The 26,414-nt window shown below is 37.9% G+C and overlaps 2 protein-coding genes across 2 annotated transcripts in view; one reads left to right on the plus strand and one right to left on the minus strand.

The window, feature by feature from the left end:
* Positions 1-5,857, minus strand: part of tspan7 (tetraspanin 7) — a 6,315-nt gene extending 458 nt beyond the window's left edge. Inside the window, exons 1-8 of the mRNA XM_053631551.1 lie at positions 5,539-5,857; positions 3,804-3,992; positions 3,437-3,511; positions 3,249-3,344; positions 2,302-2,457; positions 1,678-1,761; positions 711-788; positions 1-492 (exon numbers count right to left, since the gene is read on the minus strand). The exon at positions 1-492 is cut by the window's left edge and continues 458 nt beyond it. Coding sequence (XP_053487526.1) covers positions 720-788; positions 1,678-1,761; positions 2,302-2,457; positions 3,249-3,344; positions 3,437-3,511; positions 3,804-3,992; positions 5,539-5,625 — 756 coding nt within the window. The 5' untranslated portion in view covers positions 5,626-5,857 and the 3' untranslated portion in view covers positions 1-492; positions 711-719. The remainder of the gene's footprint in view (positions 493-710; positions 789-1,677; positions 1,762-2,301; positions 2,458-3,248; positions 3,345-3,436; positions 3,512-3,803; positions 3,993-5,538) is intronic.
* A 6,581-nt stretch (positions 5,858-12,438) lies between these two features.
* srpx2 (sushi-repeat containing protein X-linked 2) lies at positions 12,439-26,408 on the plus strand. The gene is made up of 10 exons (XM_053630442.1): positions 12,439-12,946; positions 16,210-16,293; positions 17,613-17,804; positions 22,123-22,299; positions 24,631-24,754; positions 24,830-24,951; positions 25,065-25,244; positions 25,531-25,664; positions 25,754-25,875; positions 26,030-26,408. Exons 1-10 carry the CDS (start codon positions 12,874-12,876, stop codon positions 26,208-26,210), a joined length of 1,389 nt encoding a protein of 462 aa, XP_053486417.1. The 5' UTR covers positions 12,439-12,873; the 3' UTR covers positions 26,211-26,408.
* The last annotated feature ends 6 nt before the right edge of the window (positions 26,409-26,414 follow it).

The following is a 26,414-nucleotide window of genomic DNA, read 5'->3' on the forward strand; positions in this document are numbered from 1 at the left end:
AATTCAACATATTTTGGTAAGGCAATAAGGCTTGAATATACAATGCCACCTCATATCAACATAACCCCAATTTATTTAGCTCTACTCAAAATTAATTGATTTTGACCTATCTTTAGCAAATACAATTTGCAATTTATTAAACTGAAAAATTCATAATATTAAGACCAACTAACAAAGGCAAGTCAGTCAATGTCTATACCATCAATTTCACAAGTTTAACACTGCCAAATGCCTGCAAATGCTCCACTTTCTGTGAATTCTTTTCATGATTTCCATTTACAAACTACAAAAGGCACATAACTGCATCAAGATGAATTACTGTGAAAAGACATGATCCCCTACATAGCTAATTAAATCCTTCCTTACAATCTAGTTGCCATGGACTAACACTTAAAAAAGTTAGCTGGAGGATTTTCTAAAAATGAAAGACAATTCTAAAACTATATGGCTTCCCTTTGTGTCGTATATCATGGGTGACCTTATGTTTCCACCCTACAACAGACAAGAAGGACATTAAGTCAGATCTGCTCATCTTATTAGCAATATCCATAAAGAAATAAAATAATTATCCAAATTGTGTCTTATAGACAATGAGAATCAACTGTGTAAATAGCTAGTGGTAGACAAAATCTATTTTGGTTAAGCAGCTCAATTATCATTAAAATCAAAGCATTTTGCAAAAACTTGGGGAAAAAATGAATATGCTTTACCTGAAATGCCTAGACCATTTCATACTGGTTGTTGGTGATGTAGCGTGACAAGCAGCATGCCAAGAATACACCAATAAGCTGGGACAGAAGTTAAAACAGACATGAAGGCACATCTAGTTTTACCATATGTTTGCACTGCCATCTTAAAGAACAATTTGACCAAGTTAACTGCTATAACAAAATATACACATATCTATGACCGACCTAGGCTCCGTAATCAGCAAATAAACGTTTAACACACTCACTGTATTAACCAATTAGGATAGGAAGTGTTTTTTTTTCTGCCTGTCAATTATTTTGTATGTGTCTGGGTGTACTATAAATGAACAGGAAACAACATTAACACTTCGGAGAGGAAAAAAAGAAAAAATTAAATGACTATGAAGAGTCAGTGTGATGGAAAACTAAAGCCATGCTTGCTTTGCTGCCTGATAGGGATTTATTTTCCTGTGTGTTCCAGTGTAAACTATCATCCTCTCAAACTTTGACCTTCCCAAATGTCATGTAACATACTCGATAGCTAGTTAACTAGTAACATCAACTGTGATGTACTCTAGCTAGGCCTACTTATATTAACAGCCAGTGCAAAGCTGCAACTGGTGTTTCCTTGGATCCAGTTTATGAAAGTGCTGCTGTGGCTGCGAGCTTCAGATCCAAACAAGCAGCTGCACACCAAGCAGGTTCCACAAGTTCAATTAGTGTCAACATTACTAAGCTTCTTAGGAACCTGGAAGGATCCAGCTTGTGCACGGTAGCTCTCCTTTTCTGTCTTTTATAATCATGGCACTGTATGTGCGCACAAGTGTCTGCAGGGAGGGGATTTGGAGAAATGTTTGGATGAAGCATGGGGTATTGCACAGAGGGATAGGCTTACAATATCCCCTACTGCAGCTTGAAACTGTCACTCAAGTTTTAAAAATGCTGTTGCTTTAGAATTGAACATTAAACAAAATAAAATAGCTTTTACCTGGAAGAATGCTATTCCAAATGATATCCCAGCAATGATTCCCAAATTAGACTCCATCACCGTTGTCACTAGAGAGAAGCAGCCCTGCAGCAGCAAAAAACCGCAACATCAACATTTTTTCTATTTGTCGTTACCAATTTATTTTCTAATTACATTACTTAGCAGTCTGTACAGGATTTCACAGTCTTTTTGTGATTGTTGCAGCCACAAATGCTTGATTTTGCGTTCGCTTTTTCAAAATTTGCGATGCATCAGTTTTTTGTGCTTTTTTGTGGAAAACTACGAGAACTGGCGAAATTGCAATTGCATGAAATTGTTTTGCACGGTCTTTCGCAGTGATGTTTGTTGGTAAATGAGACCTTTTAGCTGTGCTCATGTTCAACACGCGTGAATCAAATACGGCTTTGGCTGAATGAGTGTCATGATGATGTCACATGATGCATCTTGGCCTAAATCTGCAGAAAATCTGCAGTAATTTTGAAAAATTGCAAGCTGCTCAGCATATTGCAGACTTTGCTTCATTTTGCGTTCACTTCTGTGATTGCAAGATCCTGGCGGGACTGACTTGAGTATAACAAAAGTTTTATTTGGTCCATGTTCACTGACAGGAGGCTGTAATCTCACCTGCTGGTATACCACTGTTCGAGCCAGGTTGAGATCTTTGAGATTTTCAGCGGTACAATTAGTCAGTGACATACAGCAGCTTTTTGGTAGGCCATACTGCTTGAAGTACTCCGTCTGTCCCCAGCTAGTGTAGTTGTACACACCACAGCACTTCAGCTGTGCAGCACAAGAGTACACCATTACTGGCATTATTACAGATTTCAATAAACAAAAATTAATCAGAGATATTATAAATGGTATAGAATAAATGCTGAAACAGCACAATAAGCATTCCACATCATACATATAGCAGGCTCCCCATAATAAATACATAAATCAGTTTAAAAAAAAAAAAAACACAAAGCTCAAAAGCAGGGAGGTGTATCACACAAATGAAAGGCTTAACAATAATTATTTTCAAATGTAGCCACAAGGAGTGGTCCAAGTACTCTTAGCAAATATCACCTTCATTTCCATAGAACAATAAAGAGACCACAGATGAACATGTTTACCAAGTTTTGCTGATAATAGCTCAATGCTACTTATATCAAATGCCAGCAGAAAGCTGATTGGCTGACACTTACAGATTAGTACAAATGTGTGTGTATATCAAATTTCAGCTTAGTCAAACTTACAGTTTCTTAGAATCAGTTATATTGGCTTGGAATTAGCCAAGGAATCCGACAAAAAAAAAAAAAAAAAAGCATTTTGTCTCTAGGCCACTAGGATCTTGAGAGATGGCCTATAGTGCACAATGTTGTGCTATAGCGCCACCATTAGGTGGATTGAGTGGATCTAACTTGACTGAGTGGCAAGAGGAAGTACTACATATTGACCAAAGTATCTAGCTTTGGTGCTTGGACATCTAAATATAAACAGTAGACACAGTGACACTGTAGACAAGTAATTGAGTTATTGGAAGTTTGTGCTTTTTGGCTGAGAATTTTACACAAAAAGAAAATGCTTACAGATCTCTGCATGGAATCCACTGCTTGGTTTCTGCCATCTGTAGTATTGTAATTTACTTCAGCATTCTGGTATACATCACTAAGTACTGCTTTAATCTACAGGGAAAAGTACCACTATTAAAGGATGCATTCTATGTCACAGTTCAGTAGATGTTCATAAACTAATAAAGTAATACAATAAAAATCACCTCATGTCTGAAAACAAAGCCAGAAATGCCTGCCACGAGTTCAGCCAAGAACACCAGAATCAGGAACATAGCATACTGCAAAACAGAAGTATACAAGAAACATATGGACGAAAATACATCTAAATAATCATTCTATCCTCTAATAGTAAATAAAACTAAAAGGAACACCGTCAACCTAGTATCTGGTTTATTGTATAGTAATAATAATAATAATAATAATAATAATAATAGGCTATAAGAAGCTACCCAAACTAATTTCCACTTTCCCTTTGATGGAACAGTTATATTATGAATGTCATTTCAACAAAATTTGCTTGTTAATACTTATAACATTTCTGCGCATCTCTATAGAATTTTTGGAACTGACCAGTTTCAGCATCCAGGGACTACCACGGCAGGTGGCAAAGCAACCAAACAGGCCAAAGATGACGATGACTGCACCAGTGCCAATAAGGACATATGGTGCATTGGTGCTCACGTCTGAGGTTAGCAAGAGGTAGGACTCCAGACTAACCTTCCCCCAGACGCCCACTGCTAACAGGATCACCCCTGTGAACTGGGGACAGAGACAAAAAAAATAGTGTGAACCGGGGACAGAGACAAAAAGAGTGCGAAACATTGTAACTGATACCGCCAACCTATTTCCTGATATTTTAGCATGTGATTGTTTAGTGATTTGTATAGAGTTAAATTTGTGCCAAAACTAAAGTAATAAATATACCATTTCGCAAACAAACTCAAGCTGCTTTCCAAAGGAAAACTTGCCTCTCAGACAAACAGAAAGCGATTTTCTCACAAATGCAGCTAAGCAACTTCCTCTTCCAAACCAACAGATGGCACTATAGGACAATTTACACTAGTCTCCCAGGAGACGCATTACACCACAATAGTGTGTAGTAAACAGATTTTTTTTATTATTATTAAATCCTGCAATAAGGTCTGGGATTAACACTGTCTATGCACTACTGTTATTTCTTTGCATAAAATTTTCCAATAAAAATATAAATAATTTTCTAAAAACTATTTACTGCACTCTATTGTGGTGTAATCTACCAATAGTGCCATCGTTTGGTTTGGAAGATTAAGTTGCTTAGCTGCATTTGTGAGAAAATCAAGCCTGACACATTTGTGAGAAAATCAAGCATGACACATTTGTGAGAAAATCGCTTTCTGTTTGTTTGAGAGTCGAGTTTTTCGTTGCAAAGCAGTTTGTGTTTGCGAAAATTGTATATTTGTTTAATTTTATCACAAATTTAACTCCATAGACTTGTTTCTGTCTTTTCGATGACACACTTGCATACCTTGTGATTAAAGCACTGCTGCACAGCACTGGTGAATGAGTTTTACTTCTATATTTTACTTTGTTAGGTTTAGGATCTGATAAATCAAAGCCCTGAGAGCATGTCATGTCGGTGCCTGTTTTCTCTCCACCCCACCAGCTGCCAGGTGAGATTACTAACGGTAATAAATACCATGGTCGCGGACTCTGAACGCATTAACGCCACGTTTGATATCAATAAAAACTTTCATCTGATTTACAGAACTGCAAGTACCTTTATAGGTATTCCACTGTACTATACAAACAAATCTGAAAGAATTATTAACTAGTGCGGACACAAGTTTAAAGCAAACAAAAGGACGCCTGTTTTCTCGTTAGTTTAATTCCATCCCTGCAGCCTCTCCATGTTTAGTTTTTAAAGTACATCCCGGTTTAATTCATCTCACAGTATTAAAACACGACCTGCTGGTTACCTCGTCACTTAAATGAAATGGGAACATAAACAATGCTGTAGTTAGCTCTCCTTTTGAGAGCAACCTTTTAAATGCAAGCTTTCCTTCATGACCTTCAATTTGGTGAAAAGAAGAAACAAACCTGCAGGAAAACTGTACAATTTGTTTGTTTGACTCAGATTAAATAAATTTAGTAAAAATCACAACGGGTCAAACAGCTGTTCTAGGTCAATCCATCGCAGTGAGCGTACAGGCTCATTGTGTGCTACACACCGGAGCTAAACTAAGCTAACCTAAGCTAAATTAAGCTAAGCTAAACATACTAGCTAAGTGTCCAGCGAAATTGCGGATTACATGGAGAAACAACTTACCCAAAATATAAGGCTGTAAGAGATCAGAAAAGTCTTCAGGCATGTTATCACGGGTTTGGTCTGCAGTCTTCTGGATGGAGGAGACATTTCGGGGTTTAAATCTGGTCGTGTTGTCGATTTGTCTTGTTTGACGATAAGGGAAGGGGATGAAAACTGGGATTGTTCCCCCTGGAAAAGTTTTTTTTTTGTCAAGGCGAGTGGGAAGGAAATGTCGTAAGAGCAGCTCAGGCTCTACCTCCGGGGTGAGGAGAATGCAGACAGAAGGGGCACATGAAGTGGAGAACACGTCCAACTCTCCTGAACTCTGAGCTTGAACTTTGTTGGTCGTTATACACTCACGTTATCCTTTATAGCGCTATGTTTATGAAGTTACGGAGTCACTTGAACAGGCTGCACTTCAGGCTGCACTGTCAAAACAATGATATCACCTGGATAAACAGTTTGTTTACAGATGTGTCTCTTTCTGCGAGCTGGGGCACACTCAGAGCAAAAGAGCTTCAATACTGTGTTTTATTAGTGCTGTGTAAAAAAAATAAAAAATAAAAAGGACAAATAAGTTTGGTTCTGTGAGTTTGAGTTTTATTTGTGACTGTGTTTATTTTCATGGTAGTGAAAAGATTAGTGAACTGACATCTTTCAAAGAACTTTTTTTTTTTTTTAAAAAAAGAAAAAATCTTCACCGACAAAGTAGTTCTAAGACGTCCATTATAGAAGTATTTTGCGGATAATATTCAAAAGCAATTGCAAATTGACATTGTAGAGAAATGTATCCCACAGACAAAACATTTCAGCACATTTGGATCAATGGCAGATTTTAAGTTCATTTGGTCGTTTTCTGTCCTCTGCTCACGTGTTTCTGAGAGAGCATATACAGATAACTAAACACATTTCATGTTGTAGAGAGGTCTGAATGACCACTCTACAAACTGAAAAGAAATACAAAAAGGCTTATTTAACATCCATTAGTCAGTGAATACAATTCAGTTTACACTGCAAGCTTTTGATCTATACGCACTAACGTGTACAAACTCGAAGACAAACAGCTCCATCTAGTGGACGATAAAGATATTGTTAAACAGATAGTTTTATTATTTTTAATATAATTGTTTTTGGAGATATTAAGTTGCCATTACACATGGTAACATACTGTAGTGTCCTCTTTGTGTGTGGCACAGATCAAGTCCATGGGTTAATGTTCCGTTGATTTATGGACACAAGAAATATGTGCAACAGTTGTCAATTCACAAATATGTAAATAGTTCAGCCAGTTTTACTTGATTCCTTATTGCTTATCACTGTATAGAAAGCCATGTATCCCACACATATGTACCACAGTTCAAGTCAATCGGACCTACGGTTCATGAGGAGAAGATTTTTGTAGTTTTGGACAAATTGTCAAAGCGAAAATCTATCATGGCGGACTTTGTGTCCCAATGGCTTTTTTGTTCCCCATGAGAAATAAGGCATGTATACCAATTTTCAGACATTGTGGACTTATGAGGAAAAACACAGATTTAATACTAAATATCAACACTTTTTCTTGTAGTTTTAATTGAATTCCTTACAGGTTTGCCGTTATTGTATGCGTACCCAATGTCATTCTATTTGAAGATCGAAGTTAATGTAATAATTGTCTAATATTAAATATTAATTTTAAAATTCAACAGTATGGAATATTCATTTTTTCCAAGATGGAAACAAACTTAAACTGCACTCAATGAGGTGAATGTGTAACAACGTTATACCAACAATTTTTTTTATTGCTCAATTATTTTGTTTTTAAGTGAACCATTCCTTCACAACAAAACCTACTACAAAATATGTACAAGTTACTCAGAAATAAAAACAGAATTTTACATATATTTACAGTCCATAGTGTTAAAAGGTGCCATGCATTTCCTCTGCATATACACTGACATTACTTATTAGCACAGTCGGATTGCATGCATGAGAAACTGCACAATCCTGGGTAAAATGCTTCGGTGTAAATGCCCTGGAGCTCACCTCGTCTGCCCTTACCAGCGTAACCTGGTGCATACACAGAAAGCACATTATAAGCACATGATTAAAAAAAAAAGTCATGTAACAAATAAAATACACTTCCTTTTGTTGATTCTACATAATCTGGGAATTCATTGTGTCATTATTTTAAAACTGCAAGTTTCCCGTTTAACAAACAGCTTAATTTACATGACAGACACTACAGTAACCAATCAAAGTCCTCAGGAGGTTTGTACAACCCACTTAGAGCTAAAGTCCCACCCATTTGGAGCTGACCCACCTAGTGGGAGCTGACTCCGCCCTCCGAGATTTCACGTAAAAGCGTCAGGTCTAACTACATTTATAACTAAGCGATAGAGATAAGAGTTTTCAAAGAAAACGGCGGCAAGTAACAATGCACTGTCTAAAATGCTACAGGATGTGCAGATCAGCTGGAGAGTTGTAAGTTATTTTCACCGATTCGCATTATGTCCAATTATTTTGTAGAGACAATTTTCCAGAAACTGTTCAGAGTTCAGGTCCCGTTTCCCCTTCAGCGCGCATGCGCGAAATCATGAAGTTTTTCTCCTGTAGCTGCGTTAGTGTGCGCTTAATCATCCATGTGTCAGTTTACAGTGTTATTATCTATGGAAACATCAGCATAAGGTACATTTCACGTTATTTGTTAGATAATTTACAATTAAATGCAGTCTTTTAAAGTATAGAATGTATTGTTTTCAGAGGTTTTATTGCTCAATCGTGTCAAGTTTAATTAAATAATATGTCACAATTATAACTGTAAATGCCTAGTTCTGCAGGGGCATCCCCTTGTTCTGACAGTCGTTTATATTTAAGTTTATTATTATTATTATTATTATAATATTATTATTATTATTGTTGTTGTTGTTGTTGTTGTTGCTGTTGTTGTTGTTATTTTGTCACACAACCTTAGGTTTAGTTCCAAACACAAATAAACTATATTGTACTACACAATAAGTAGTCTGTGTTATTATTTTAGGCTATTCATATCAGTTAAGCATTAGGACTTACTCCTAAGAACTGTACCTATAAAAGTATTTTCATTCAGCAAGTCTGAGAAAAGTGATTCCCCCTGTATATTACTGTATGAGGATTTATAAAGCACTACAGTGATGCTGGTGATGTATTTTACAGTTAGTCCCTTACACTGACAACACGGGGGAACAGATTTACCTGGACCTCTCCTCTGTCCTCAGTTAACGCTTGACCGCTGCCACACAGAATAATTGCAGGTACAAATAAGCGTTAAATGCAAGAACACCATATTTTTAATTCGCAAATCAAGAATTAAACAAAATTGTGCATATACCACAATTATTAAAATATATGTGGTAAATCCAACTAAATTTAAAACAAAACTTGAAGTGAAAAGTGGTTCCCCCTGTATATTACAATGAGAGGATTTATAAAGCACTACAGTGATGATGGTGATGTATTTTACAGTCATGATTGTGTTTAACAACTTTCATTTATAGCATTTAGCCAGGTGACACGACTTTAAGGAAAAAAGTAGCACTTGCCGCCATTTTCTTTGAAAACTCTGATCTCTATTGCTTAGTTACACCTGACTCAAACGTGAAATCTCAACCAATGACGCACTGGAACTAGTGATGTGTCGTTGATGAATGATTCATTCATTTTGAACGAATCTTTAATATGACTCGGAAACAGCGAGTTGTCTCAGAGAGTGATTCGTTCATTTTTGACCACGCATGTGTTGCAACGTCCCCATAGGTTCTGTACAGGAAACAGAAATAATTAGTTCACCTCTCGAGTCTGGGTTCGAGTCATTCATTCTTCCAGTGACTGCTTCATAGGCAATGCACCATGCAATACCAGAAACAGAAATGATTAATTCACCTCTCAAGTCTTTGTGTTCGAGTCGTTCGTTCTTCCAGTGACCGCTCCCTAGACAATGCACCATGCAATACCGGAAACAGAAATGATTAGTTCATCTCTCAAATCTTCGGGTTCGAGTCGTTTGTTCATCACATCACAGCGCCACTGCACTCAGCCTGTGGGGCGGTCATAGGATGTAGAGCCCCTGAGAGAGAGATGCACCAGTGGAAGTTCAACTCGTTTGATCATCACGTGATTCATGTAGACTTCAAATAGTTCCAGGAAGTTATTTGCGGGCTATTTGAATCCATAGAGTTAGAGAGACAGAACTGTGATTTTTGGTAATTAGTAGCCAATAAATGCATTGATTTAAAATATTTATATAACACAATGACATGTGTATTTATTATGTATATATAGTTACATCAATGTTGTAATACAAATCCACTAATATTTGAGGATCAGTGTGGTCAATAAGCATTACCTACCTTGTTAACACACCATGGTTATAGACCGTGTTGCTGTTGTTTTTAATTAATATTTTTATGTTCTTAAACTTGTAAGTTAGTCAAGGGCAATCACTAATGTCAGCTTTATGACTTTCAGATAGGACAAGAGACAAGAGACTACCAGTGATTGTCAACTTGCTGCACAATGGGTCAATGGACTAGCAGCAGCAGCAGCATGATGTTCAGTGTGTTGTCTTAGACAATCCATTGCAAATAAGTGAAATGTAAAATTAAATTAAGTGAAATTAAATTAATCTTAATGTTTATAAGTTTTATGCACCCCTGCACATATTTAATTACACATTAATAAATAATATGTTCAACTTAAAAACAACTTAAAACACATGTTCATGCACAATTATATATATTTATGTATTTTCGCTTTTGAGATACACTTATTTACAGCAATGGATTTATAAATATGTTTCTAATAAACTGAAAAGCATGTCAAGCATTTTGTCTGTCCTTTCCTCCATGTTGTCCTTGTATAGTGTCCGCCATGGTTTGCTGTGCTTCATGGGGATACTCCAATCACTCAGAGAAAGGAGTATGAATGGATGATGTCCCCACTGACACAGAGAGGAGGAAAAAATTGTTGGCTCAAATGAGCAGGAGCAATCAAATTATAACAAAAAATTACAACACCAAAAATATTTCTGAGGTAATCATACTTATGTATACTTGCACTTTCTCACATAGACCCACACTATGGGAAAGTTTAATGTTAGGTTTATCTAAAAATAAGGAACAGCAAAAGACTTGCAAAACCCAGGGAGCTGAGACTCCTGGTGAGGGTGCTGTCTCATTGCAGAGAGTCTTCAGGCTGTTGTCTCATGTTCTTAGTTGTCTTTTAACTATGTAGAAAGTGTTCCCTAATACTGTGCATTTATCCACTATGGGATATGTACAGTATGTGGGTAGAAAAAAAGGAGTTGTGTGTGTGGGAAGTAAACTCAAGTCACTTGAGGCAGACCAGTTTGTCAGGACCAAAAAAGGCCAAGACTAGGCTGAGATCAGATGTTATTCTCACCATCTTTGTGCATCGTCCTGTGGTCAAAATTAGGAGGGCCCCTGCACCATGATGCACCCCTGGACCTATATACATAGAGCACATTGCTGCTGATCACAGCTATAGTGTTGCAGGTGACACAGGTATAATATGTATGAAGTCTTACTAATTGTAGTAATATTTCTTATTTTGAAGTGATATATTATTTTCAATATTTATGGTGGCTTAGTGGTTAGCACGTTCACCTCACACCTCCAGGGTCCGGGGTTCGAGTCCCGCTGGGGCCATGTGTGTGCGGAGTTTGCATGTTCTCCCCGTGCTGTGGGGGTTTCCTCCAGGTACTTCGGTTTCCTCCCCCAGATCCAAAGACATGCATGGTAGGCTGATTGGCATATGTGTATGAATGAGTGTGTATGTGATTGTGCCCTGCGATGGACTGGCACCCTGTCCAGGGTGTACCCCGCCTTGTGCCCGATGCTCCCTGGGATTGGCTCCAGGTTCCCCTGCGACCCTGAAGAAGGAGTAAGCGGTAGAAGATGGATGGATGGATGGAACTTCTTATAGGCATTTTGCATAACTGTCCACCAGGCTTGCTGGAATTTTTGACCACTCTTCCATGCAATATTCTTTCAGTTGCAAGATGTTTGAGCGGTTTCTTACATGTACTGCCTGTTTCAAATCAATGGGATTCAAATCCGGGCTTTGACTAGGCCATTCCATAACCCTCCATTTTGAGCCTTTCCTTGGTGGATTTGCCAGTGTGCTTAGAATCATTATCCTGTTGAATTATGTAATGATAAATAAAGAATAACTTTGGAAATTTACATTAAGAGCATATTGGTTTGAAATAAAATGCTGGCTGGAACAATGTGTAAATGTTATTTGTAGTCCAGAAAAATGTGATGATATTTAAGGGGGTTGAATACTTTTGCAAGGCTTGCTTGGTGGTGGAAATAGTGACATGGTGGATTAGGGGTGATTTGCCTAGCTGGGCTGTGCTCCACTATCTGGTGGAAAAGTGCTATAGGAGGAGACGTGGACTCAAACCACGACAGCAAAATGTTATCATGCCCACAGTGTAAATGCTTCCTTTTTACATTTTTTCCTTTAATTTTTTGCTCTTCTGGAGGCCAGATAGATCCTAGAAGATGCTGGTTTAGCATCCAATCATTTCAGGATAACATTTAGCATCCAAACATTTCAAGTTCATCAGTGTGGAAAAATATATGAGCAAAAATGAGCTCATATTTGTCAGTTTAAATATATATATATATATACACACACACACACACACACACACACACACACACACACACATTTTATATATATATATATATATATATATATATATATATATATATATTTACAAAAACGAGCTACTACACAGCTTCTTCGGCCTTGGTTCAAGTGTATCCGTTTGCATCCTGTAGGCTTACAGACCATGTCCCTAACAAAATTAGCCCACTATTACATGTAACTCCCACAACAAATACGTAAAACATCCTGCAGGATTACAAACCACGTGTCAAATACGGAATCTTCGAGTGGGCGTGGCAATGTTGTATAGTGTAATTTGGTAGTAGGCGTTCTTTGTAATGGACGTGACTTGTAGTCTTGCAGGACGCAGGCGGACCACTGCTTGTTGAAATGACAAGTGTTGTGCAGTTCGAGTCACTTCTGTTATCTGACATAATTGTACTGTTATAGCGTATCACTAGACGGAAATGCGTAATCTTTTGCACCCCCTCGGCTTCGTGAATCGACTGAATCAAACCTCGCTTTGTGTGCTGATTCGATTCTTCCAAACAAACCCTTGGTGGTGAAACTAACTGAGCTTTAATGCCCATCATATCACACTGACACTCCGCTCAAGCACAGGGTCTCCACTTCATCCCTAGAACCTTTCAGTGTTTTTCTTCGTGAGTGGTTTTACTTCTCACTGACCACCAACGAGAGGATATGAAGAAAGTCCCCGCTCTTCTGCTGCTGGAATTGTTTACGGTTTATCACGCTCTGGGACTCAGTCATGAAGGTAAGTTACAGAGCGAAAGCATGAGTTCTGCCGGCTGTGTGTGTGTGTGTGTGTATATATTATATATATATATATATATATATATATATATATATATATATATATATATATATATATATATATATATATGATCACGTTGTAGTGGGCCTGCTCATTTCTCCTTATGAAAAGGGAAATAGCCTAAAATAAATAAATAAATAAATGGAAATACTTTTACTGCCTTAATGCAATATGAAAAACTCTTCTTTAAAAAAAAAATCTGCTGATTTGACAGAAATGACGAGAAGGAACTGTTTTCAAGTAATAATCTAAACTTACTCACAGTAAATCTCACAGTGTAAATGTGATCTCAGTTCCTTAAGGAAACAGTTGAATCCTTTTGTTTCTCCTACACAACTCAGTGAGATATCCTTCAGGAAATGCGTCTGACCTCAAAGGAAACTTGATGTTAACTCTGCATCTTAGTGCTTAAACTGCTAAGTGGATAAAAGAGATGATCGAGGACTTGAATCTATATCATTCTCAAAAGGGGCAATGTCATTTAAGTGCTGTTAGGATGCACTTTTTGAATTGCCTGGAAACAATACAATTCAGTTTGTCCGTGTGTATCACAAGTAGAAAGCTATAACCTACACGTAATTTCATGTTTATGGTCAGACCTCCTCTTATGACAGTAACATGTTAATAAAAGCTATTGCACATCACCACTGGTCCTTTTGTTGTCTTTGTGACAATACCTCCCATATTATTTAGAGTTTTTTACCCCTTGTAATTAGTGACTCCTATCTGGCTGAATTGCTGAGTGTGGACATGCACACCAGATGTGACCAATCCCTGTTAACCCTTCAGAAGAGGTTCAATTTGGCAGATCATTTTAAAAGAATACAGGAAAAACCACAAGAATGAAAAGATAAAGATTGTAATAATATATATTTAAATAGTGTAATAAATACTCATAACACTATTCATAATACATATAACTATATTTACAGTTGAGTGAAATATAGTGATATGAGTTAAGTCTAAAGTTTTCGGTTAAGGTAAACTATTTCTATAGTCTGAGTCTCGAAGCAGACTGTGTCAGAGTCTTGGTATGTTAGAACTGCTCAGTCATCAGACCACTCCATGTTTCCAGTCCCTTTGAGAACATGGAAAACTGGCATATACTGTAGTCCTCATGCTGAGACCACTGAAAAAGTGTTTGTCCAGCCTCCAACTTTCTGAGTCTGTTTAGAAGAGACAACATCTGTAACCTATCCACAACATTTACTGTCTTGAACAAAAAGTCATTCAGTGATTTGGTAATGGATTTTTGGCAAAAGTTAGCTGGTTTTGAAACTATCCATTTGAAATCCATCCCCCCTGGTGCCTCCAAAGCCACATCCCCAAAACACATGCACATCCACTGCCTAGGTGAATGCTAGTGCAAGGTCAAGAGCTTTCTGAATTAATGGGTTGCATTATTGACAACTGCTGGAATTTGATGGGAAAACCTGTATTACAAAAGGTGTTCCAAATGGGTTCTGACTAAAATAAATTGCTGACACTGTTTTTAATTTTATGTTAATAGTCATATACATGTTTCCAAAACATTCACATTCTTTCTTTTAGAATTTGTTAGATGAAACTAAATGCATTTGACAGGCTGAAATTGGTAGAATAATAAGGTAGGTTGGAAAAATGGGCTCTGTTGTACTGGTGGTGGTAGTGTGGGGTGAGGGGTGCATTTTGCTGGCATGCTTTGGGTCCTCTTGTCCCCGTTGAGTAAAGGGTTATTGCAAATCAATACAAATTATTCTGACTGACCGCCTTTATGCTATGATAAAATATTTCTATCCTGATGGGATGACAGTGTCTTCATCCACAAGTTGTGATGAATGAATAGTTTGATAAGAATGAAAATAATCATCTCAACCCAAACCTGTGAGAGATTTTGGACCAAGAGTGCTCTCCACCACCATCATCAAAACACCATTTAAGGGAATATAATGGTGTTCATCCATCCAGTACAATTCTAGAGGCTTGTAGTTTCTATGCCAAATTGCATTGAAGTTGTCGTTACTCGCTTTTGGTGGCCTACCATCCGACTAAACACTTTATGTTGTTTTTTTCCCTTTACTTTGCCACCAGTCTATACTATGCCTTAGTAAAAATAAAAAAATAAAAAAGGAAAAAATCATTTTAGAAGAGGCATAAAAACAAAAGCCCTCTGGGATCTTTGCCCAAAAATACATTGTTGTAATTATTAACCCTTTAGCTGTATTAAAATTGTCGGTGAAGGATATTACTGTGTTTGGATTTGATTTGTTTTATTGCCAGTGTTAGGAATGATATTAATTTTACTTCTTTGATTGAATTTGGGTTATTTACAGATGATAATACACCAGACTGTTCAGAAAAGTGAGCTTTGGTAGAGTTGTTAGGGTTAAATTTCCACAAGTCCAAACTAAGCCCTTTCTCTAGGCAAGCTTCCAAATTTCCCCTTGACACCAAAGCAAGATGCCAAAACCGTACTTCCTGCATTGACTCGTGTCTAATATGTCCACAGTATTAGCACACTTACAATATTATTTAAAATTCAGAGTACAGCTTTACCATACTACAGGGTAAAACAGGGTAACTGTATGAGAGGAAACAATAAAGGAACTTCATATTTCATACTTTGCTTATATGGAGTATACAGTACACACAGTGAGTCGTGGTCTTCGGTTCTGATAGACAATAGACACTGAATAGGTGGCAAGAGTTATGCAATGAATACAGAAAAGTGTGTATCCTGCCACAACGCAACATCCATCCATCCATTTTCCATACTGCTTATCCTACACAGGGTCATGGGGGAGCTGGGAGTCTAGAGGCAACATTTTGAAACTGAAAAAATGAAGATGTCAGAGTTTTTCCATGAATCTTCAGGGAGTAAATGGCATCTGGCAGAGTTGAGCAGGATGGAATTTATGTCGCTTCAGATGTAATTTGTATTTTTCACTATTAATTTCTTAACTATTTAAAATTTTTGAATGAAGGAACAACAACAACAAAAAAACCAAACAAACTGTAAAACCAAAACAACAACAATTGTAAAACCAAAAAAAAACAAAAAAAAAAAAGAAAATCTTTATTTTGCTTTAAGGGCATGCATTAAGTTGTATCTTCTTGACACAAAGAACCTAGATTTTATTACTCGTTGTAATTTTCTGCCACAGTCACTGTTTCACTGTTACTTTTAGCCAACAAATCTCCCAATAAATATTATTTACCCACAGGCTCAGGGGCCATCATGTATCCCAACAGCAACAATGAGGTGGTGCATGAGGAGACACATTACACTCCAGAGTTGGACTATAAGTGTAAGTAACAAATAGAAAATTAGCTTTAAACATTCATTTAAATATAAAAAAAAATGTTTATTACATTGGTTATGTTCAGATAATTTCAATATACAATTAATTAAATTAAATAAAAATATGAACAAAGGAGTGACCTTTGTAAATATAAAGATTTATTCTCACTCATGTCTGTGCCCGAACAAATCCGTAGTGGCTCATGACCAAAGAATTTGGTGGGGCAGGATGACTAACAAAATAGCCTCAAACTAATTTAAGTCTAGAGGCTATCACACTATAGGTTTTAGACGTACCTTTGTTCAATTGTGTTCGATACAGCAGGTGTGAAGTTCTAATATCATTAATATCATCATTGTCAGGTTTCAGGAAAATTTCCAACTCTACTACATCTTAAAACCCTAAAATTCAGACCCTGGAAAAGTGAGACACTTTTCTTAATTTCTCCCAGCCTTTGTGTGGGAAACAATGTTTCTCATGCACAGGAATGATTCAATCCATAATCCCCCTTTCCCCCTCGCAATCTGCAATAAATCTTAAAGCAGAAATGGTTCTGTACACACACTGTCTGCACTTACACTTTGTCTTTGCAGAAATTTGATTAGATTTCATTCTAATTATTTGCTATAAAACAAGATCTTAACAGATGCTGAGTATTTTTTGAACTAGCCCAATTTAGCATAAAACAGTGACCCTGTCAACAGTTTCATTAATTCTCCTGTCTGGTGCTCCTCGTCAACTGAAAATGTTCATGTGGTGAGCATGGGGCAGCGTGATCCATGACCTAGTGGGGGTCTAATAGCTCTTACTGGACTTCCCACTTTTGACCACTAAGTACAATAATAACTCTATGAAAGTTAAATTGGACAGTGAGCGCATATAGCAAAATATGGAAAAGCAACCAAATCAATTGAACATCTGCTTATATCTGTTAATAATTTGACATTCAACAGAGGTAATTAATATTTCAGCAGAACTGAAAATGTGTAGAGTTGTGAATGATGACTTTATGAAGACTAACAATTTGTTGATATAAATGGTGAAGCTCTGCCCCACCTACTTACCTATGAATAAGCTGCCACTGCCTGCCATTAAGACTATCCTTAAAGTATAAGAAAAGGTCTATATTGCTAATAATTAATATAAAGACAGTATATTGGGTATTATAGAATATGTTTTGCAATTGTATTGCTATAAAATGAAAAGATAGCCAGGTTCAATAGGACATACCTTGTAAAAGCAGAGAACAGAGCATTAGGATAAGCAACACTGACCTGATTGATTCCATAACTCAACACTCACTTGTATTAGCTTTTTTCGGGCAGATCCCCATTGGTGTCGAACACTTAAACTACACAATGGGCACATGACATGTTCCTCCCCACGAGGTGGGAACTATCGGAACTCCTTAGGCACACGGTGTGCTCTGTCCTGTGAACGAGGATATAAACTTCTGGGGCAATCATCTGTACAGTGCATGTCCAGCCGCCGCTGGTCAGGTACTGCTTACTGCAGAGGTAAGTGAACAGTCATGTCTGTAATGTTCTTCTTCCTGTCATAGATCTAATGTCTCTAGCTTTAGTGCCATTTCTGACATTTGATTACCAGTCCCATTAAAGACTAGACTTGTTCCATCAATGTGCTCAGCTCCATGGTTAACTTATGATTCCCATCATCATATTTCCTCTGTAATCACTGGAATTGTAAAATTCTTTTTACTGTTACTAACTTCTTCAATGCTCCCAGGTGCAGTGTCTTATTCACTGGAGCACTGTGATGCTTTTCTCAGCTTATTTTAATAAGAAAATGAACAAAATATACAGTAAATATACTGTAGTATATATAGTACAAATATACTACAGTCTTCCCTTAACACAAAAAGTTATATGCTTCTTAAAACACCAAAGGAATTTTACCTAACCATATTTCTGGACTGATTTCTAAATCTGTTGCATCTCCCTGCTTGCTTAGTCTTGCCCCAAAGCTTCTTGTAAAGAATTCTCTCTGTCAAAACTCTGCTCCTATCTCTTATTTCATTAACATATCACTTGATTCAAGTTATATCCATTTCCTAAGAAACCTGCCTTAACCCTGCCTTACTTAAAGCTATTGAGCAATGAGCTTCTAGATTTCAGTGCTACCTTCTATACAGTGGATCAAGACACGCTAATCTCTCAACTACTGGGGTTGCAGACTTAATTATTGCTTGGTACAAACAGACATCATATTGTTGTAATCGATAAACAAAATCAGTCACTGCGACTGTAGCTCAGGGTGTCCCCTTGGGATTAGTTCTTGGCTCTCTTTATATACTTGTATTTATATATTATCTCTGGGTCACATTATATGGTGTCTCAAGCAGAGTTTTGATACTGTTGAGACCAAGATTTCTGTAAGCACAGAATCTACCACATCCATACCACCACCTGCTCTTATATTCAAGATAGAAAAATTTGAGATGCATAAAAATATAGATGAAGTTTTAATTATTGACGTTAATCTTTGGACCTTTGGACCCTAGTTACCAAATGTATAGCGCTTACCATTAACATTGATAGGGGCATTATTAACCCTCCTGTGTAGTGTGAAGCCTGGGCATTACCTGAGACCACTCTTAGTTTTGATTCCCACACAAAAATGGAGACTACGGTAACTAAATAATTTTTTTTTCTTCCCTCGCCTTTGTAATATTGCCTCTGCTACTTTCTGAACACAAAAGATGTTAAAACTTTGGTTTATGCTTTTATCATCACTTATCTTACTTCAGTTCCCTTTTCATTGGGCTTCTGGCTATAACCATACTACTGAAGCAACACTGGCTACCAAATTTCAGCCCACATCCAGTACAATCTCCTGCTTATGACTTATAAAGTAGGGGTGTAACGCAATGCCATTATCTGTACTTGTATCTGTTTTCATATTTGGATTTAAACCGGACATGAGCGTGGTCTGCCTTATGCCTGAACCAGATGGCCTGTGGTTCTTTCTGTAATGCTTACTATCTTCTGCCTAATTTGACTGAGTATGCAGCATGACTGTTTCAAAATGTCTTTCCCAAAGCAAAAAACTGTTGACTAAGCTGACAACAGTCATGTATTAATATTTTATCTTGTTTACTTTAGCTTTGTTACATTTCAGATAGTTCAGAAAAGTTTGCTTGACGCGTGTTCAGAATCCATTATAAAACTGGGATGCATTTACAGACCAGATTCAAGTCAAAACTTGATCCCCTTTAAGTAGCATTTTATTATAATGCCTGTATAATTTTATGAGAATGTTTTCTTTTGGGAAAATGATCATTTAAAAATGATAAAAAACAGGCAGTGTGCGCAATATTTTCAAAATTACAAAATTATAATTTTTTTTTTAAACGAGCCAAGCAGAGATAAGTAGCTCTGTGCACAATACATGGTCTGTGTGAGCTGCAGTTGGGGCCATAGACACAGTATATTGGAGTTGAAATTAAATTGTTCTTGGGACGTTTTGCCTTCAGCAAGTGAAATGCATGCTTGTCCTGCTGAACTGAATCAGGTCAGGTTTGGCCATTGCAAACCGGTTGGTACAGATATATAAATATGGTAGAAAAGTGGTTTTATTTTGGAGCTCAGTAAGGCAGTGAAGCTTAAATCGAATCCCCCATTAGTATCATGTTAATAAACATTTTTTTTAAAAGGTCTGTGAGGAGGGTTGCCAGATTCCACGTATAATGTCTGCATATTGCTGATGTATACTGCAAATCAAAAATGCTCTATAGCATTACCTTATTCCACACTACCTTTCCTATGCCTGAACATTTTGGGTTATTTTCAAGTCTTTTTCTGCATTTTTTGAGACATCATACGGGTGGGAAATTTGTGGAAACCTGGCAGCCGTTCCCACAAGCTCTTCTTTAAAGCTCAACATTAAAGTAAAAACCCCGGGCTCATGCAGCTTTTTGTGTATGTTTTGTCCGGCTGTCATGTTTTCTTATTTTTTTCCTTTTTTATAAAGAAAAAAACCCCATCAACCTAATACTCTGCTGAAGGTTTGTATCTGTATTCATATTCGTTAGTTGTCTATCCCCAAGTTTACATTATCCAGTTGGAGACAAGTATTTTTATGTCTTAAACTATGGAACATTAACTGCATGCCTCAATCTCTCCAGGACTGCTCTTCTATCTCTGCTTTTGAAAAACTGTTCAACACTTCCTTCTCTAGCTCCCCCCATGTACTGTAAATCCTATTTTCTGTTAGTTTTTTGTTGTAAACATGAGTTTTTTCTGGTCTGTGTTGTAAACCTGTCTGTTTCCTCTGTAAAGTGACCTTAAGTTTGAGAAGTCAATAGCCTATATAGAATCTAGGGATGAAACTGTTACTGGTTTCACGATTCCCCGACGGTTAGTATTACCGTGTAACATTTAATTGTCATTAAAATCGTGCGTGATTATTGTGATTTATAAAACTCGTGGTAAGTGCTGTCCACACACACCTAGCATGACTATGACGCAAATCCCAAGTGTGGTGATATTTTGGATTTTATAAAAATGCTGAGGGAAAGTTAAGAGAAGAAGGTAACCCTGTCTGCAGAGCTTGTCAAACAAAAGTTGCTGCAAAAGGGGGCTTTGGTGCTGCTTTGGTGCTCTTCCCTCTTTCCCCCTCGCTTTTAAATCTGAATGCCCGTGCATCTGCACATTTCACTATCACTTTTGAATTAGCGGCAATTGCTTGAATGGTGGGTTCATTAAAGGGACGTGCAGAAGTGTGCTCGAGCCCCTGCCCTTTTTCTAAATTATTTAAAAGTGCCCCTCTCAATAACAGTAATTAATAAACAATTATGTAAAAAGCATCTGAATTCAAATTAACACGAGAGCATGCACAAAATGGCAGCAAATTAATCACAAGAAAGTCAGAGACCGTTCCTATTTATTTGTCCGACTCGAGTCTGCAGTCAGATAGTCTCATTGTCATGACACAACCACGATGCGTCTTGCTTCAACAGTCAGACAGGTATGCTGAAACCACTAGCTCTTCTGCTAACCTTTTCATAATATTAGCAGCATTTTATATGCTTATCGCCGGTAGTTTTCAAATCGATTTAGAGGGATTGTGTTGGTAAGTACTAGCTACTCAAGTTCGTTACATTTCCAGGCATGCAAGTGACCTTGTTATATTATATGCATGTTATATAGTCAGTAAAGGCACAATGCCAAACAGACAGAGACCGCAGAGGAACTCTGCACGTCCCCGGTTCATTATTATTCTTAATAAAAAACACAACAAAACAGTACAATGACAAACTCGCTTACATTAAACCAAATCTTCTGCCATCGTCTGGTCAGTCAGCTCGCCTCACTCTTCCCGCCAGTCAGCTAGCCTCACTTTTCCCGCCAGTCAGCTCGCCTCACTCTAGTCATGTGATAAACGAAATCTGACTCTTGTTGATCTGTGCTGTGACTCTGACTTTTGGCTCATGCTGAATTGAGTAGACGTGTTCAGTTTTTAATTGTAGTCCGTTCTCTAACTGAACTAAATGATTTTTAGTACTGTAAAAAAAAGCGGTTCCGTGGTGGGCAAGTGATCAGTAATCAGTGTGCGGCCCGAACACCGTGTACTGACTATCACAACAAGCTTAGTGACAACCATCCATCACTTTATAGTCAAATATCAAACCTGTTTAAATGACTTTGGTGTGTGTGTCAGTACTTTTTGTACATTTTCAACACACTTTAACAATACCGTGATAATACTGATAATCTTATGAAATTTTCATACCATTACTTCTCCAATAGAATGTACTTGTAATAATAATCATCATCATCAACAAATATCAACGTTTGTTTTGTTTGATTCTCTCAGTGGTGCGTTGCCACGTACTTTCTCACATCCAGCATGGTACATACAGCTGTAGCAGGAGCTTTTTGGTTCACTCCAGGTGCGACTACTCCTGCTTTCAAGGCTACCAGATTGAAGGGGACCGTTATCGTGTTTGCCAGGAAGGGGGGAGCTGGAGCGGTGCAGAGCCCACTTGTGCAGGTACATATGGCCTAATTAAATATTTTTACCCTTATATGCTTAAAAACTAATAATAATTACATAATAATATGATTATATATATATAAAAGATATAATCAAATATTTACAAAAATGTGAGGGGTGTACTCACTTTTGTGAGATACTGTAAGTGTGTGCGTGTATATATATATATATATATATAAAATATACACACACACACACACACACACACACACACTATCTCACAAAAGTGAGTACACCCCTCACATTTTTGTAAATATTTGATTATATCTTTTCATGTGACAACACTGAAGAAATGACATTTTGCTACAATGTAAAGTAGTGAGTGTACAGCTTGTGTAACAGTGTAAATTTGCTGTCCCCTCAAAATAACTCAACACACAGCCATTAATGTCTAAACCGCTGGCAACAAAAGTGAGTACACCCCTAAGTAAAAATGTCCAAATTGGGCCCAAAGTGTCAATATTTTATTTGGCCACCATTATTTTCCAGCACTGTTCACCAGAGCTTCACAGGTTGCCACAGGAGTCCTCTTCCACTCCACCATGATGACATCACGGAGCTGGTGGATGTTAGAGACATTGTGCTCCTCCACATTCTGTTTGAGGATGCCCCACAGATGCTCAATAGTGTTTAGGTCTGGAGACATGCTTGGCCAGTCCATCACCTTCACCCTCAGCTTCTTTAGCAAGGCAGTGGTCATCTTGGAGGTGTGTTTGGGGTCGTTATCATGCTGGAATACTGCATACTGATCATGCTCTGCTTCAGTATGTCACAGTACATGTTGGCATTCATGGTTCCCTCAATGAACTGTAGCTCCCCAGTGCCGGCAGCACTCATGCAGCCCCAGACCATGGCACTCCTACCACCATGCTTGACTAGGCAAGACACACTCATCTTTGTACTCCTTACCTGGTTGCCGCCACACACGCTTGACACCATTTGAACTAAATAAATTTATCTTGGTCTCATCAGACCACAGGACATGGTTCCAGTAATCCATATCCTTAGTCTGCTTGTCTCCAGCAAACTGTTTGCAGGCTTTCTTTTGCATCATGTTTATAAGAGGCTTCCTTCTGGGACAACAGCCATGCAGACCAATTTGATGCAGTGTGCGGCGTATGGTCGGAGCACTGACAGGCTGACCCCCCACCCCTTCAACCTCTGCAGCAATGCTGGCAGCACTCATACCTCTATTTCCCAAAGACAACCTCTGGATATGACGCTGAGCATGTGCACTCAACTTCTTTGGTCGACCATGGCGAGGCCTCTTCTGAGTGGAACCTGTCCTGTTAAACCGCTGTATGGTCTTGGCCACCGTGCTGCAGCTCAGTGTCAGGGTCTTGGCAGTCTTCTTATAGCCTAGGCCATCTTTATGTAGAGCAACAAGTCTTTTTTTCAGATCCTCAGAGAGTTCTTTGCCATGAGGTGCCATGTTGAACTTCCAGTGACCAGTATGCGGGAGTGCGAGAGCGATGACACCAAATTTAACACACCTGCTCCCCATTCACACCTGAGACCTTGTAACACTAACAAGTCACATGACACCAGGGAGGGAAAATGGCTAATTGGGCCCAATTTGGACATTTTCATTTAGGGGTGTACTCACTTTTGTTGCCAGCGGTTTAGACATCAATGGCAGTGTGTTGAGTTATTTTGAGGGGACAGCAAATTTACACTGTTACATAAGCTGTACACTCACTACTTTACATTGTAGCAAAGTGTCATTTCTTCAGTGTTGTCACATGAAAAGTTATAATCAAATATTTACAAAAATGTGAGGGGTGTACTCACTTTTTTTGAGATACTGTTGTAAGATACTGTATATATAGTCTCTGTGTGTATATATAAACTACGAGTGAGGTAATATTTATACTGTTAACTGCTGATTTGAGGTAATTGAGTTGAATTGTGTATGAACAATGAACACTTATAATAATACAATAAAGATAATAGTTAATAATTAAGAAACAAGATATTTGGGACATTTTAAAATAGATGGATCCATTGTGAAGTATTGGACAGAATATAAAAGGTTAAATCAGATGTCATTCTTTTCATAACACAGGAGTTCAGTATGGCATATAGATATAAATTACGTGGTTAAGCAGTCAGTGTTGCGCAGTGATCTCCAGAACAATTGGCATATTTGACCTGTCCTGGGATCATCACTTAAGGCATGCCCATAAACTCTACTATGAGAATTACAGGGCATGTTTGTACATATATAATATATATAATATAATAAAGATATAAATTTCTTCAGTTTTTTTAAAAGTGAAAAACAGAGAACTGTGTTGTTAATGCTTCAACAAACTTCAATTATTTCAGATCATGACCCCCCCAAACTGAAATGTCCTTTATCCAGAGTGAAGGTAGCAGAACCAGGAAAACTTACTGCCACAGTGTCCTGGGAACGTCCCACAGCCACCGATATGGCTGACACATCATTGCAGTACGTATGGCTTATTTTCTTCCCCAAATTGAAAATTGGGGTGTGATAAACTAAAGACTTTTCATTCTTTCCCAGGATTTTACGAAATGGACCAGAATCAGGTTCGGAATTTAGTGAGGGGCAGTATGTAATTCGCTACAAAGTCTATGACCAGGCCCGGAACATGGCCACCTGCAAGTTTACAGTGCATGTTGAAGGTATGATTTCAGAAGTGAAATCCAAACACAGACTTTGAAAGCCCTATGCTCCTAAATGGCCTCTGTGAGCTTTATATAACATTAGATTTCTGCTTTAATTTCCTGCTCCCTAGTCAGGAGATGTCCTGTACTGAAGGCCCCTTTGCACGGATACCTGAGCTGCTCATCTGACGGCAATAATTATGGAGCGGTGTGCGAGTATCACTGTGATGCTGGTTATGAGAGGAGTGGCACCTCCACCCGAGTCTGCCTGTTCAACCGCAGCTGGTCAGATCAAGCCCCAGAGTGCATGTGTGAGTGATTAACCCGCAATTAAATTACCAGGGAAAACAGGGATAGGTGCGGTTTTCAAAAATGTACAAAATATGATTTTTTAAACTTGTACTTGATGGTCATATGAAAATAAAGCTATTTTCAAAATGTACAAAATACTTTGCATAGTGAAATTATGTTAATTTACAAGTGATTTTGGTGTACTGTACAGCAGACATCTGGTATACAACTAGAAATCCTCTGCTAGGAAGGTGAGCAAACGACTAATGTAAAGTCTCACCTATTGAAATTCGTGCCTTTTGTTAGTGATGCAGATCAAAACTGACATGAGGTCTGCTGGTGCCCTGCTTGACCAGTTCTATGAGAAGAGAAGACTTCTCATTGTGTCAACTCCAAGCGCAACTGACCAGTACTACAAGCTTCAGAACATCATGCTGCAGGTCTGTTACTTGTAAGGCTCCAATAAACTTATATCTTCTGATATATCAAATACATTTCTACTGGCAACCATGTCAATGTTTAATCTCAGAGAGCTGGATGTGGTCTGGATCTTCGACATGTGACAGTGATTGAGTTGATAGGAATTCCACCTCAAGAAGTGGGCCGGATTAAAGAACAATTTCTAGACACTGAGGTCATTGAGGGTCTCAGGTTAGATGCAAAACATATCTCGTATCGCTTCTTAAAACACACTATAACCTGACTATTAATGATAACCCAAAAAGTTGTAAACTTTTTTTTTTTTTTTTAAACAATCAATGGCATGAAAATGAACCTCTGTTATGTGCGTGTATGTTAATTACAGGCAGGCTCTACAGATCACTCGATCCTACTTCAACATGGTGTTGCTTGATGAACTTGGTATAGACCGGGAACGGTTCATTAACCCCACCACTTCAGATGAACTCTACAATTTCATTGAGGAGTACCTTCTCACAGAGGAGGAGCAAGAGAGGCTGCAGCTAAACAAAGACCTTTGTGACTGAGGCAGAAAAGATTCACTCAACATCAACATTAAGGGTGCCATGAACAGCAAAGCGGTGCTTTGCAAGAATTCTACTTTATAAATTTAGATAGTGTTGCTTTCACACACATTACAGATGACTATATTGTGGCTGTGCATCAAAATACTGGACTTCAGGTCGATTTTATGGGTTGAGTTTTTACATAAACGGATTTCATAATCTCCG

Source organism: Ictalurus furcatus, chromosome 8 (assembly GCF_023375685.1).
Source record: "Ictalurus furcatus strain D&B chromosome 8, Billie_1.0, whole genome shotgun sequence".
Taxonomy (NCBI): Eukaryota; Metazoa; Chordata; class Actinopteri; order Siluriformes; family Ictaluridae; genus Ictalurus; species Ictalurus furcatus.